We start from the raw sequence: 12067 nt of genomic DNA, 5'->3' as shown, positions 1-12067 counted from the left end.
CAGGGCAGCGCGGGCGATCAAGGGAGGCGGAGGGGAAGCAGCAAGGGCGCAACGCGACAGTGATTAAGATTGAGAGAGAGAGAGAGAGAGAGAGAGAGAGAGGGGAGGGGGATGTCACCAGCCTGGACATTTCCTAGTATGAAAGGGGTCTGGTGGACTCCACGATGTCTAAATATTTGGAAAGTACAAGCTTTGGGAATGGGGGATTATCCTAGAATACAAAGGACCACACTCCTAAAATTTAGGAGAGTTGCTATTTTGGGCCCAACTCCGATGGAAATTCTCTTCGCGTCATTACATCTGGAATTGAGCAGATACCAAGAGTTGGCAAAGTGCTTATGACAGAATGTCTACCAGTTGGAAAGTTTATGGAAGGACCCATCTCTTAGATTGGGACGTGTGGCAAGAAAGTGGACCAAAGTGAGACAAGTGGCCTGACACTTGTTAGAAAGTGGATCAAAGTAAGACAAGTGGCCTCACACTTGTCACTTCAGCTATTGTGTGGCTCTCCACTTGTCATTGTAGCCTTCTCTTGCCATTTTAGCTCATGGGAGGCCCAAATCTACAAATTGGAGCCCTCTCTCTTCATTAATAGAGGCTCTCTTGTTGCACACTAGTCTCTACCACCGTTACAGACTGCCCTAATGATGGCTACTCTCTTTCTCTCTCTCTTGAAGGCTGCCCATGAAGAATACCGGCTGTTGGGGACTGTTTTGGAGGCTTCCATTGCGAAGAAATACTGAAGGCAAGGGTATTTAATCATTTCCGGCTGTACCAGCCACTGTACCTACTGTACCAATCACTGTACTGACTGTACCAGCCATTGTACTTGCTGTACCGACTGAATGGAGAGTTGTACTTGCTGTACCAGCTCTATTGCATGAAGACCCGTGGTTTTTGGGGAAGAATCAGTACCCACACGGGGGTATATGGATTATGTTGTTAGCTCGGCATTTCTACAGCCTATGTTTCGGCTCGGTTGCCTCGTGTTGGACTGTGTTATGACATTTGTATATGGATAATCCAGCATCTCCCGTGAGGAAGTAAGGCCCTCAAAGCTTGTACATGATATTATTCTCCATGGGTAGTAAAATACTCCAAGGGGGGGGGGGGGGGGGGGTTGGCCCATTCCGGCCTCTATGCAGTGTCACACGTGCAAGCTCCATTTTCAGCATTTGTGGATTTATTTGTCCAGCTTTTATATTTTATGCAAAGTGATGATGGATATGTGTTAAGGTTGTGGCCATGTTTAAATGTTTTAATATGCATTGATGGTATCAAGAAGTGTGTCAAAGGCCCTAGTCCCCCGGGCACCGCAAGTTACAGGTAGGCTAGCCGTTGCGTATAGAGAGAGAGAGAGAGAGAGAGCAATGAGCACGAAGCATAAGTGCATAGAGAGAGAGAGAGAGAAAGAAAGAAAGAAAGAAAGAAAGAAAGTTATATTAATGTCCACGGGAGGCCGAATTCGACCTATGGGACAGATCAGGTACATCCATTTACATTCCACTCTGGGTATCGATGCCAAAGAGCCATAAAACTGAAAAAAAATAACTCAAAATGAACTCTTAAGACTCTTAAGAGTTTAAATTACAATGGGTTCTATTGCATCTAGTTCAAAATTGAGGTTCAAAATAAAAATAGCTATATTTCATCCATGGAATTTGCTCGAGGGGAGTGGGGTACGGAATTCTTTAATGATTGCTTGTCCTCCTCTATATACTGCCCATTTGCCATTCTTTCTTGCTTCTTTAACTTTATTCAGCTCTGCCGATCTGTTCTTGAGTTGTAGCGGGGTGAGTGAGAGAGAGAGAGAGCAATGCTCAAAAGAGAGACAATTGCTGGGCATAAAGAAGCTTATGATTAATGTTATGTAATCATCAAGTACAATGTCTCTTCTTGTAGGCTGGGAGCCTTATCTTTTGACTCAAACACAATCACACAAACTAACACACTGATGACACATGGCAACACTTATCTTATCCACTTATAAGGGTTTATTCACACCTAAGCAGGTGTTCACACACGCACATACATGAATAAGGATACACACACTGTAGCATATGCTGAGCTAGGACCGTGTGAAACAACGGGGCCTTTTCTTTAAACCTGAGTTTAGTGAGTTTAGCAATCCTTTAAAACAACACACACGAAACTGAAAATAGATGTAGAAGAGTTGACACCAGATGGGGTCCCGAATTACCCACTGAAGGGGCCCCCCTACAAGCATGAGTATATGCTTTATTTCTTCTTCTGGAGAACTGTAAACAAGCTGAGCTGTGTCCACAAGACTGAGCGGGCAAACTGACTGACTGACCGCCAAACGTAAGGACAAAGCAACCAAACGCTGGGCATAACTGTGCATAAGCTTTAGGCGTCTGTGAAGCTATCTTCGAGAGTAATACACCGACCCGAGGATTGAGGGAAGGTGTGTTGCAAACTCCTGCAAAGGCTGAGCTTCTATGCCTTGGGCTTAGAGCACAACTAGGCTAAGAGTATGCACAGGCACAGGCCTAGGCATACATGCTTGACTGTTGAAGATTATTTTTCTAACTGAATTAGGGATTGAATTTGCTCTTACCTTTTTATATGCCCTGGGGGTGCCGGTCGGCTGCCTATAGACGTTGTCAACCTGCTGGGCATGCTCACAACTGCTTCCAAATGGCATTAAATGCCTAAATTGCACAGTTGGCTGGCAGAAAGGCTCACGACTAGCATTAAATGTCAATCGACAACAAGAACTGCTCACGACTAACATTTAATACTAGTCAGCTGCTACAAAAACTTGGATGCCTAGTCAGGTGATCATTTGGATGGTTGGCTGGCTGCTAGACCTGGCCGACAGCCTACACAGGCCATAAGGCCTATTGCCTTGTCTTCAAGGATGGCTAGGGAGTTGGCTTACACCCTTGCAAGGCTGGCCCACCTTAGGGGCTGCCTTGGGGCTAACCTTAGGGCTGGCCCCCTTCTACATGTGATGCAACGATATGCCTATCATGCAACCAATGCTACGGTTGACCTCTACGTGCTACTGAGTGATGAATACTTGCTGAATTCTCCGTAGTGGGTTAAGAGGACTGACCTGACACTCTAAGACTGGGAGACTGACCTACGTAGCTCGTGCCTAACATGTCTCGGACTGGACTCACAAAGGGATCACGGCATACGACAAATAAACCCTAAAAGGTACTACTTTTGTACATTAATCTTGCACTGTTGATGAGCCAGTTTGTCACCATGCACCACAGTGCATGGGTGTACATGACACACACACATAAGATGGACATGGACACACAGGTGGACACATACGGTTACACATGCAAAAGATCCTAGTGGCCATACCTGACAAATGGAGCTTGACCGCACATAAGCTTCTTCAACCCTTCTAGACTACCCCCTTGACTCAAAACAAGATAATTGAGTGAATTACGAAGCCTTTTATAGCACAAGGTGGTAGAAACATAGATACTGACACACAAACATTCATTACAAGTCTTTTTCGTGGGACATCCCGGGCAGAGAGCCCTAACTCAAACACACAAAAAAAACAAGAAATTACAATTTCTGAGAGAAATCAGGGTGAACCCCCCCCCCCCCGATTCTAGTGATGTCGCCTTTTCCGGCGTCTTTTCCAGGCTACCATCCCATCCATGACCTTATGGGAACTTCAATATGCTAAAAGTAGATATGATTTGCCCATTTTTGGTCGATTCGGTAAAAATGCCAAATTTATGGAGTTGTAGGGACTTCAATGTCGATGCAGAGGGCTGATTTTCACAAAAGCCCTAATTTTTCCGGCTATTGCAAGTTTCAATTTTATGAATTTTCCTTTAAAATTGAAAACCCCTAAATTTTTTTCCTGTGCACCAAAGTGCCAGTCACCCACCTTTCATTCAAGTCAGCCTGTTTAATCGCACACAACAACCGGTACGAACTGTGATGCACCTCTACCGCAGAAGTGCTATGTGGTAGGTGGCCATTGGTTGGAGTTGTCGGCCACGTATAACAACAGACAGGCAGCATCTAGGTCAGCTGGGCAGCGCTAGACAGAGGCGGTACTGGTCGGGTGACGGACTCTGGGCAGCCCCACATATGAAAAATGTGAAGCCTTTATTACGTGCTGGCTGAATTGCTGATTGTACTGGCACAATTGTTATTTGCACTTGTTGGTTCATCCGTACCGACTGATTTACTAATTATACATGCTGATCTATTGTCACGTGCATCCCGCACTTGGATGCCACGTAGACATATCTGTACAGAAGGTGCAAGACCTAGGATGGTGAACTGGTCCCATGTGAGCCCAGTCCAGGACAAGTCAGCCAGGGATCCATCTCAATCGTCCGATTGTCCTGCACACGAGTCCAAGGTCAGGTGTGCACTATCCTGCACATGAAACAGTGCCAGTCCGCGCTGTGAGTCTCCCTCTGGAATGATGTCAGGGATTCTGTGTATCTGGTATGGTACAGGATGCCAAATCACTAAGTAGCTAGTTAGGGTTTGATTATAGGAAAAGGGGCCAGCCCATAGGGCTACCCCAAGTCTTAGTATGGGCATGGGGATGGTGTGAAACCACCCCCATGAGGGCCAAGAAGGCCCTGGCTGAACCCACCAGCCATGGAGGGGCTGTAGGACAGCCCCAGGGGCATCAGGGACAGCCGACAATACATGAAGCAATTATATGGCTGTAGGGCAGGTATGGGGCAGCCCATACAGGCTGCCCAGCCCCAAGGTACTTGCAAAATCAGTGCCCAGCCTCTTGGAACTCACGCGCCTAGTGTCAGCCAGCCAAATCAGAGATGCGCAGCATTTTTAGTGATTTTTCCAGCATTTAATGCTGATTTATCAATCATGGGACAATTTGTGCTGGCCGCCTAGATTTATAGCTGGTCGACTGCCCTTTATGGGTAGTATAAATAGTAGAGGCCCCAACCCATTGTGTTATCTCATATTTCACCAAGAGCTCAAGCATACAAGGGCTAGGACAGCCAAAGAAGTTACTAAGCAAAGGGGTGGAGGACTGCAGGTCAAGGGCAGAGATTTCTCAGCCAAGAAAGGTCAAGAATTCTGTATTTTCTTTTCAGATTCACATCATTCTAATAAAGCAAATACTTCATCTGTGGTGGGGGCCCTACAGAGGGTATTTGGGACCCAATACTGTGTCCTCTCCATCTCTCCCTCTCTCTCTATTTTCTGCACATCTTCATTCAGTTTTGTGCGTTAATTCCGTCATGAAAAGTGTGCTAATTTCTGAGCATTGAAGTTACCGATCTTCTCCGAAGCTTCCGCATGTTACATCTATGCCGATTCACTGAATTTTATATGATTTATGAAGGCTTGTGATCACGGGGAAGATCAGTACCCACTCAGACGTTGGCATTTCTATATCAATGATTGATGCTTTTGGGCATATGTCAAAGGCCCAGATGTTGTTGTAACATTGGTTATTGTATTTCGGATAATCTGACCTTTCTCCAGTCAAGGAAGAGAGGAGGCCGCCAAGGGAGTTCTTCAGTCGGGACTCGCCTTCTGGCGGACACACATGATGCTGCAGGCAAAGAAAAAATGAACTACTAGAAGGATCTACCACCCAGGGAAAAAATGAACTACTAGAAGGATCTACCACCCAGGGAAAAAAAAAAGAAACAAAAAGAAGGAGAGGAGGCCCCCAAGCTTGTACATATGACTCTCCTTGGCAATAAAGTATTCCAAAACGGCAGCCGGGGGGCGGAGGGGGGAGGGGCCATTCTTACCCCACTGTGGTGTCACTTCCACATATCTCTTCTTTTACAGTTTGTGGTTCAAGTTTCTTTTGTGAATGTGGCTATGACCATCCATAAGTGTTTAATTTGCATTAATAGTGTGATAGCCGACGTGCTAAGGGCCACATCTGGTGCAAAATGGTGGAGAGTTGCAGGATTTAGTATTATGATGAGCATGTAAGTCACAGACCCGGATTTTAATGACAATTGGAGCAAGTATGTTCACGATATCTTCAGCGTACACGGGAGGTTGTACTACAAAGATTGGCTATGCGGAGCCAAGGGTGGTGATTATCATCAGCTGCTTCTAGAGAAGCCCATGATGTTGCAGTCTCAGGATACCAAGGTGAGGGTCCAACATTGAACTTTAATCTTCTACTGGTGGCCTCACATGAAGCCAGGTGTGCATCATTATGTACCATTCTGGCCAATCTGTCAAAAGTAGAGCCAAACACCAGGAATGCAGCTGGCAAGCTTCATTCATGCTACCATGAACGGACATTTCTAAACTTTGTGATTGGATTGCCGGACAGGACAGCTGCAATGCAAGTGGGGAAGTGTGGGACACCTTCATGTTATCAATGCTCAGGACAGAGGGCCAGGCAGGCAACACAGATCCAAAACAGCAGCATGGGCAGGCTGTCAGGCAGCCCCTGGCCCAGTGAGGCAGCAGGCCGATGCTGCCGACCAGCTACCCAGCTGGTTCAGGGCTGCCAGACTGTAATGTGAGGCTGCCCAGCCTGCCCACACTGCTGCCCCAGGCCCTCTGTCCAGAGCCCTGATGATGTGCAAGTGTGTCCCAGATAGAACCTGCATGCTTTAAGACATCGGTGTTGGCATGCATGTAGTCAAGTTCGGAAGGAGTCATTATTCACATGAAGAAGTCCTGCCAATGGTTTTTACAGAAAAACAACAGCTTTACATTAATGTATGCACAGAAATGATGATTACTTGTAATCGCTTCCCTATGGCCACAAAAGGTTGAACATCTCCTCTTGTGCCTACAATAAGCATGGCAATGTTCAAATCTGATGGAATGACCTTAACGGGATCGTCATAATCTTGCTCTATGTGGGCGGGTACTTGATCTGATACATCCAGATCAAAGAGAGTTGGTGCAATTTCAGCGCTTCCATCAACATCCACCTCCACAGTGCCATCATTTTTTATTTTGACTAAATTTTCAATAATCTTCTTCTGTTAACAGGTTTCAAAGAACACACAGATAAGTAGTAGATAGAGTGCATCATAACCAGTAAAACATCATACATGTGACCTTACTAATCAGTAGAAAAAGAGGAAGCATGACAAAGCTTGTCTACCCTTTTGCGTTCAGATAACTTCTCAGCTGGACTTGGTGTGTGATACAAACTTTCACCGAGTTTCTGCTCTTTTCCCTTTCCTGTTTGAGACCTTGAGAAATTATATGAATTCTCCTCATTATCCAGCTTACTAGAAGCTCCTCCAGGTGCCGTCCTGCACCTGCTAAACGCTACATGAGAAAATCCATCTGTCAGTCGCAAACATTAGTAGGTAAACACAATCCTGAAGAGAGCTTCAGATCATCACATTCAATCCTCGAATATAAAAATGGAGGAATAGGCATGCGCGTAACGATAAAATAAATGTTATGGTTGGTTAGCAAGATCAATTAAATGCTTAAGATTCAGAACCCAAACCACCTCCTGGCAAGCCTTCAAAACACCACACAAAAACTCTCCACGGCACCCTTTATCAGTGTGTAAATTGATATGCACATATGTAAGTTTATGTATTATTAGAGACTCTGTCTTTATTTCTGATATTAAAAGATAATTGCATAGACAAAGTTGAGTGAGCTGAACAAAAATGTATCCACCAGCTTGGCAGGGTAGTGTCCTCTCAACATTCTGACGCAAAGGACCTCAGGCACACCGGTTAGAGTGATAAGCACAAACAATCCACTGCAACCAGCAATGAGCTTAAGAAAGTACCCTACAGGCAAGAGTGAAAATACTCAATCAAAAAGCATGAAATTTAGCTCACAAGGTAACACCCTCCCTCTCCTGTACGAAAAGTGCCTGACATAGCCAAGAGCTAATCAAGCCAAAGTTGCACACCCACAGCTTACCTTCGAAAAACACACTTTGTAGTATCAGACCAATAATTGCGAAGCTAAATCAATGTGCCTGGGGTGCTTGGAAAGGAAACTGCCTAAGAGTTTTTTAACTCAATGTACAGCCATGGTTTCTACTCAAAAGTGGGAACTCACTTCTGCTAGAAATGTTATTATGGCTAGTGGGAGGAAGATTCTACACAGGACATTCAAAGAGAACTAGTCCTAGAATAGCCACTGAATCCCAAAGGCACACCATAGAATAGGTGCACTTTTCCATGGTGTGCACTTTCCCTAACCCACCTCTTCAATCCTTAATCCATTACAGAAGCAGAAGTCTTTCATAATCAGCTCTCAACCATGGTCGACATCCACCTGCTTTCATGTTTTATAAAGGGGGAGGGGGGATAGGCAAATGAGACTTCAAAACTTCAACAAATTTTCCACCTATTGGATGTTCAAAGAAGTCCAATTGGCCCTTCCATATTTAAATAGCATGGAGTCAACATCATTTGTCAAACAATCAGGATTTCAACATTGCTTAGAAAAAGGACCTGCAGTTCAAAAGATCACCAAGGCTATACCCCTGAACTCTGCCTAACTCTTAAGACAAATCCACCCATGCAACATAGTCAAGTGAAGGTCTTAGCATAGCACACCTGGAGATGGACAAGCCGTTGATAGAGGTGAAGCTAAAGCTGAGACTGGAGAATCTGTAGAAGCATGAGAGCCCCATTCATCAGGTGAATAGCACTGGCTGACATCAAATTCTAAAGCTTCCACACTTTCCCGGGCCTCCAGTGAATTGCAATATTCACAGGAAAGCTCTTTTGTGCTGTCATGAATAGAAATTTTCTCCTTTCTCATGCTTTCGTCTGTACAGTGCAAGGCCTCTGATCCTAATTCTGAGTAGCATATATTGCTGCAACATTCCCCCTTGCTTCTGCCAGTCCTTGTGTCAGAAACCTGCAGTTTGCCCCTATTTTCCATGCAAGAGTGTGAAGAGGTCCCGTTTGCTAGCTCTGTTCCATCATTCTTGGAAACTACAAGGCCTTGACTTAGTTCACCATCTTCATCCGAGCAGCAATGGTTCGTGCCAAGCCATCCGTTATTCTCTCTCTCTTGATCCTCAAAATCTTCTGATAAGGTGCTGATTGATGAGGTTAAGTTAGAATGCTGCAATGTTTTGCTTGCTTTGCAGAAGTTTCTGTCTAACAGCTGAGCCTGGGTTCCAACTTCCAAGAGACTACAAGAGGGATTTGGTAAAGAAGCATGTTCAACTGGAGTGTGCTGAGGATGTTCGACTGGAGTGTGCTGAGGATGTTCCCCGGCAGGCATGTAAAACAGCGGCCGAGCCAACAGAGACCTGTGATGCAAGTAATGGAAATCTTCTCCAAAAGCAACCGCATCCATCTCATAGGCAACCTCACCTCTCATGAGGCATGATGCAGGGGAGGCGGAGCTGCCCATGCATGATGAAGTAGACACAAACAAGCTCGGAGCAATAGAAGCTTGAATGGTGCCAAATTAAGCATTGTTAAGTGCTGGGCGTATGCTAGCTTTTTGTACAAAAGACTATGATCTCAACGGCTATGGTTAGTAGTGGATGGGATGGTGACAGCTCGAAAGAAATTGTAAAATCACAGCATGTTTTGAGGTGAAGAATATATTTGCAGATTGTGTAGATGGACAAGCAAATGCAATGATCCTCAAATGAGATGGGAGTGAAGAGATTGAAAACCTATGTCGATGTGCAACGAATTCTACAGAAACCCTAGCTTATGACAAACCAGAAGAACCCTAGCTTCAAAGCGATGATGACAAACCAGCTGTAGAAGAAGCTATCTCGGGTCCGCCATAGCCAAAAAGATCCTCCGAATTCCCCTATTCCATTTTATGGCCGGCATCTAAAGCATTCATGACTCCCCATTTTTTTTGCCTCTCTCCTCGTCTTTCGCTCCGTTAACTCGATCATAGAGCTTCTTCTGTACTGCGCTTCCGTTCCTGCTGCCGCTTCAAATTCTTCTTGTCTGCTTGTCCGATTCAGAGCATGTCTGTTCAAAGCTGATCTTTGGTACCAGATAAAATTTGTAACAGATATTTCGTACACTGCGTCGTAGCCGATGCTCCGGAAGCTCAATCAATAGTTCTGTCTGGAGACGAAGAAGACACAAAACCCTAACTCCATAGCGGGCCTTCAAATGCCCTGTCTACCTTTTAGCCGTTCCGCCTACTCCTGCGAGAACATTAGCTGGACGCGAGTTCAACGCAGCAAGGGTACCATTGCAAATCATTGAGCCAACACAGGCAAAGGGGTCGGAGAAAGCCACAAAGGGCTCGCAAGCTCGCGGGTAACGGGATTCGCAAGCCCGACAAAGGGATATTCGCGTTTCGCTGGCCGAACAGTGCGGAGCTCTTTCTCGACTCATCGGACGCGTGTGAAGCTGTCCTCATCCTCAAGTCTCTCCTAACATCCTTTCCTGTTAGGCGGGCATGGGCGTCCTCTTCAATGACCCTATTTCAATTCCATGTACACGAGCTTCTCGCTTCCGACCTTCCTTTCATTTCCCTCCACATGGTCTCTCCCCTCCACATGGTGTCTCCCCTCATCAGTAACACATCAAAATTGTCGTCTTTGAAGTTTGCTTTTATCCTAGTGTACAGGATTCCCCCCATCACTAAGCAACACATCGCAATTGTCGTCTCTCGAAGTTTGCTTTTATCGTCGTGTACAGGAGCCCATTCATGATCACCGTTCTCTCTAAAGAAAAAGCAAAGATGCACACCTCGATAACTATGTAAACATCTTCAAGGGGTTGCTCTACCTAGCTCTTTGTACTGCAGAAAACCAATGTAAGTGAGAAAAATGGGTGGATCAATCAAATTAGGGCCCAATGGATCAATCAAATTAGGGCCCAAGGGATCCAACCAAGGCCTTAGATAGTTGGGTTTTACACTAAAGCTAATAATGATTGAAAAGTCAACATTTCACACTTGTATGATCCTTCGCACATAAAAGAGGTGACCCTCATGCTCTTAGAATGTGGAAAGGGCCGCTAAGATTTGATGAACTTGTTTCTTAGAGAAAACCACCACTCTATAAACATTACCTAGCTTCATGATGAGGAGTATTGTTGCTTTGTGACTCGAGCTTCATTAACACAAGTGGGTCTTTAAGAAGGTAGCAAAGGATGATTACTATTTTATTAAACTCTTTCAAGAACACTCAATCACTTAATCTCAATGGTATCTTATAATTCTCTTTAGTTGTGAACAATTATGGAGAACAATCCCATGTTGGGATAGTTGTTTGAGCAAAACTTTTAATGATTAGGAATTTTGGATCCTCCTTAGTGCCTCCAATTTCAAAGCTTCCCCTCACTAAACTTTAAAAGTGTAGGTATATGCATTCCTCCCACACATAAGCCTAACATTTTTTTCCAAAATAAGGAGGAGAGTTCTCAATTAAAAAACCCAAGAAAAGGTTTAATATACCCATGCATTTGAGAGATAAGCCTCCACTTCTTATATATGGGGCCCATGCATTTGAGAGATAAGCCTCCACTTCTTATATATGGGGCCCATTCAAATGGGCTTATCTCGAAGGAGTCTCATCACACTTGCAATCCAAGTATAAACAACATTAAATAATGGTCCCACATTAGGATATTTATTTGAGCGGAACTTCCAAAGCTTAGGAATTTTGGATCCTCCTTAGGGCTTCTAATTTCACCTCATTATAACTTTAAAAGTGTAATGTTTATATTTGAGCTACATGTTCTCTCCCAAAAAGATGTCATCCTACACATTAAATTTTTTTGAAGTGATGCAAAGATTTTGAATTTTTCTCTGTAAATTTAATACTTGTCTTTCCTTTCTTGCCTTGATCATCACTCCAGCCTCATTTGTGTCATGTTGTAGGTGGCTCCCTTCAACTTGTGTTTACAACCTTTATTATTATTATTATGGTGATGTTTATCATTGATTATTTACTTCACTTCATCAAAGCATCTCCATTTCGATCAACCACAAAGAAACTCTTCCTTGTCATTGATTAGTTACTCCACGTCATCATCAAAGCGTTTCCATTTCAATCAACTACCCAACTCTTCATTACACAAACCTCGATGACCTGCATTGATTTTTACCCAAAAAAATGTTAAAAAACACTTGTATACTTTGAGACTTAGTAAAAAGGTAGCCCTTTATACCC

General features: G+C 44.4%; 1 protein-coding gene across 3 annotated transcripts in view; it reads right to left on the bottom strand.

Moving 5' to 3' along the window:
* The window catches only part of LOC147638073 (sterol 3-beta-glucosyltransferase UGT80A2-like), a 28198-nt gene extending 17892 nt beyond the window's left edge, over window positions 1-10306 (bottom strand). For 2 of the 3 annotated variants that reach the window (XM_086797945.1, XM_086797946.1), the window contains exons 1-3: window positions 8514-10306; window positions 7082-7251; window positions 6711-6956 (exon numbers count right to left, since the gene is read on the bottom strand). In XM_086797945.1, coding sequence (XP_086654071.1) covers window positions 6711-6956; window positions 7082-7251; window positions 8514-9324 — 1227 coding nt within the window. In that variant the 5' untranslated portion in view covers window positions 9325-10306. The remainder of the gene's footprint in view (window positions 1-6710; window positions 6957-7081; window positions 7252-8513) is intronic. The other variant, XM_086797947.1, reaches the window with a different exon arrangement.
* Between the last annotated feature and the right edge of the window lie 1761 nt (window positions 10307-12067).

Source organism: Cibotium barometz, chromosome 5 (assembly GCF_041138505.1).
Source record: "Cibotium barometz isolate CiBa-2024 chromosome 5, ASM4113850v1, whole genome shotgun sequence".
Taxonomy (NCBI): Eukaryota; Viridiplantae; Streptophyta; class Polypodiopsida; order Cyatheales; family Cibotiaceae; genus Cibotium; species Cibotium barometz.
Note: the sequence above shows the minus strand (reverse complement) of the source record. Positions and strands in the feature narration are given on the sequence as shown.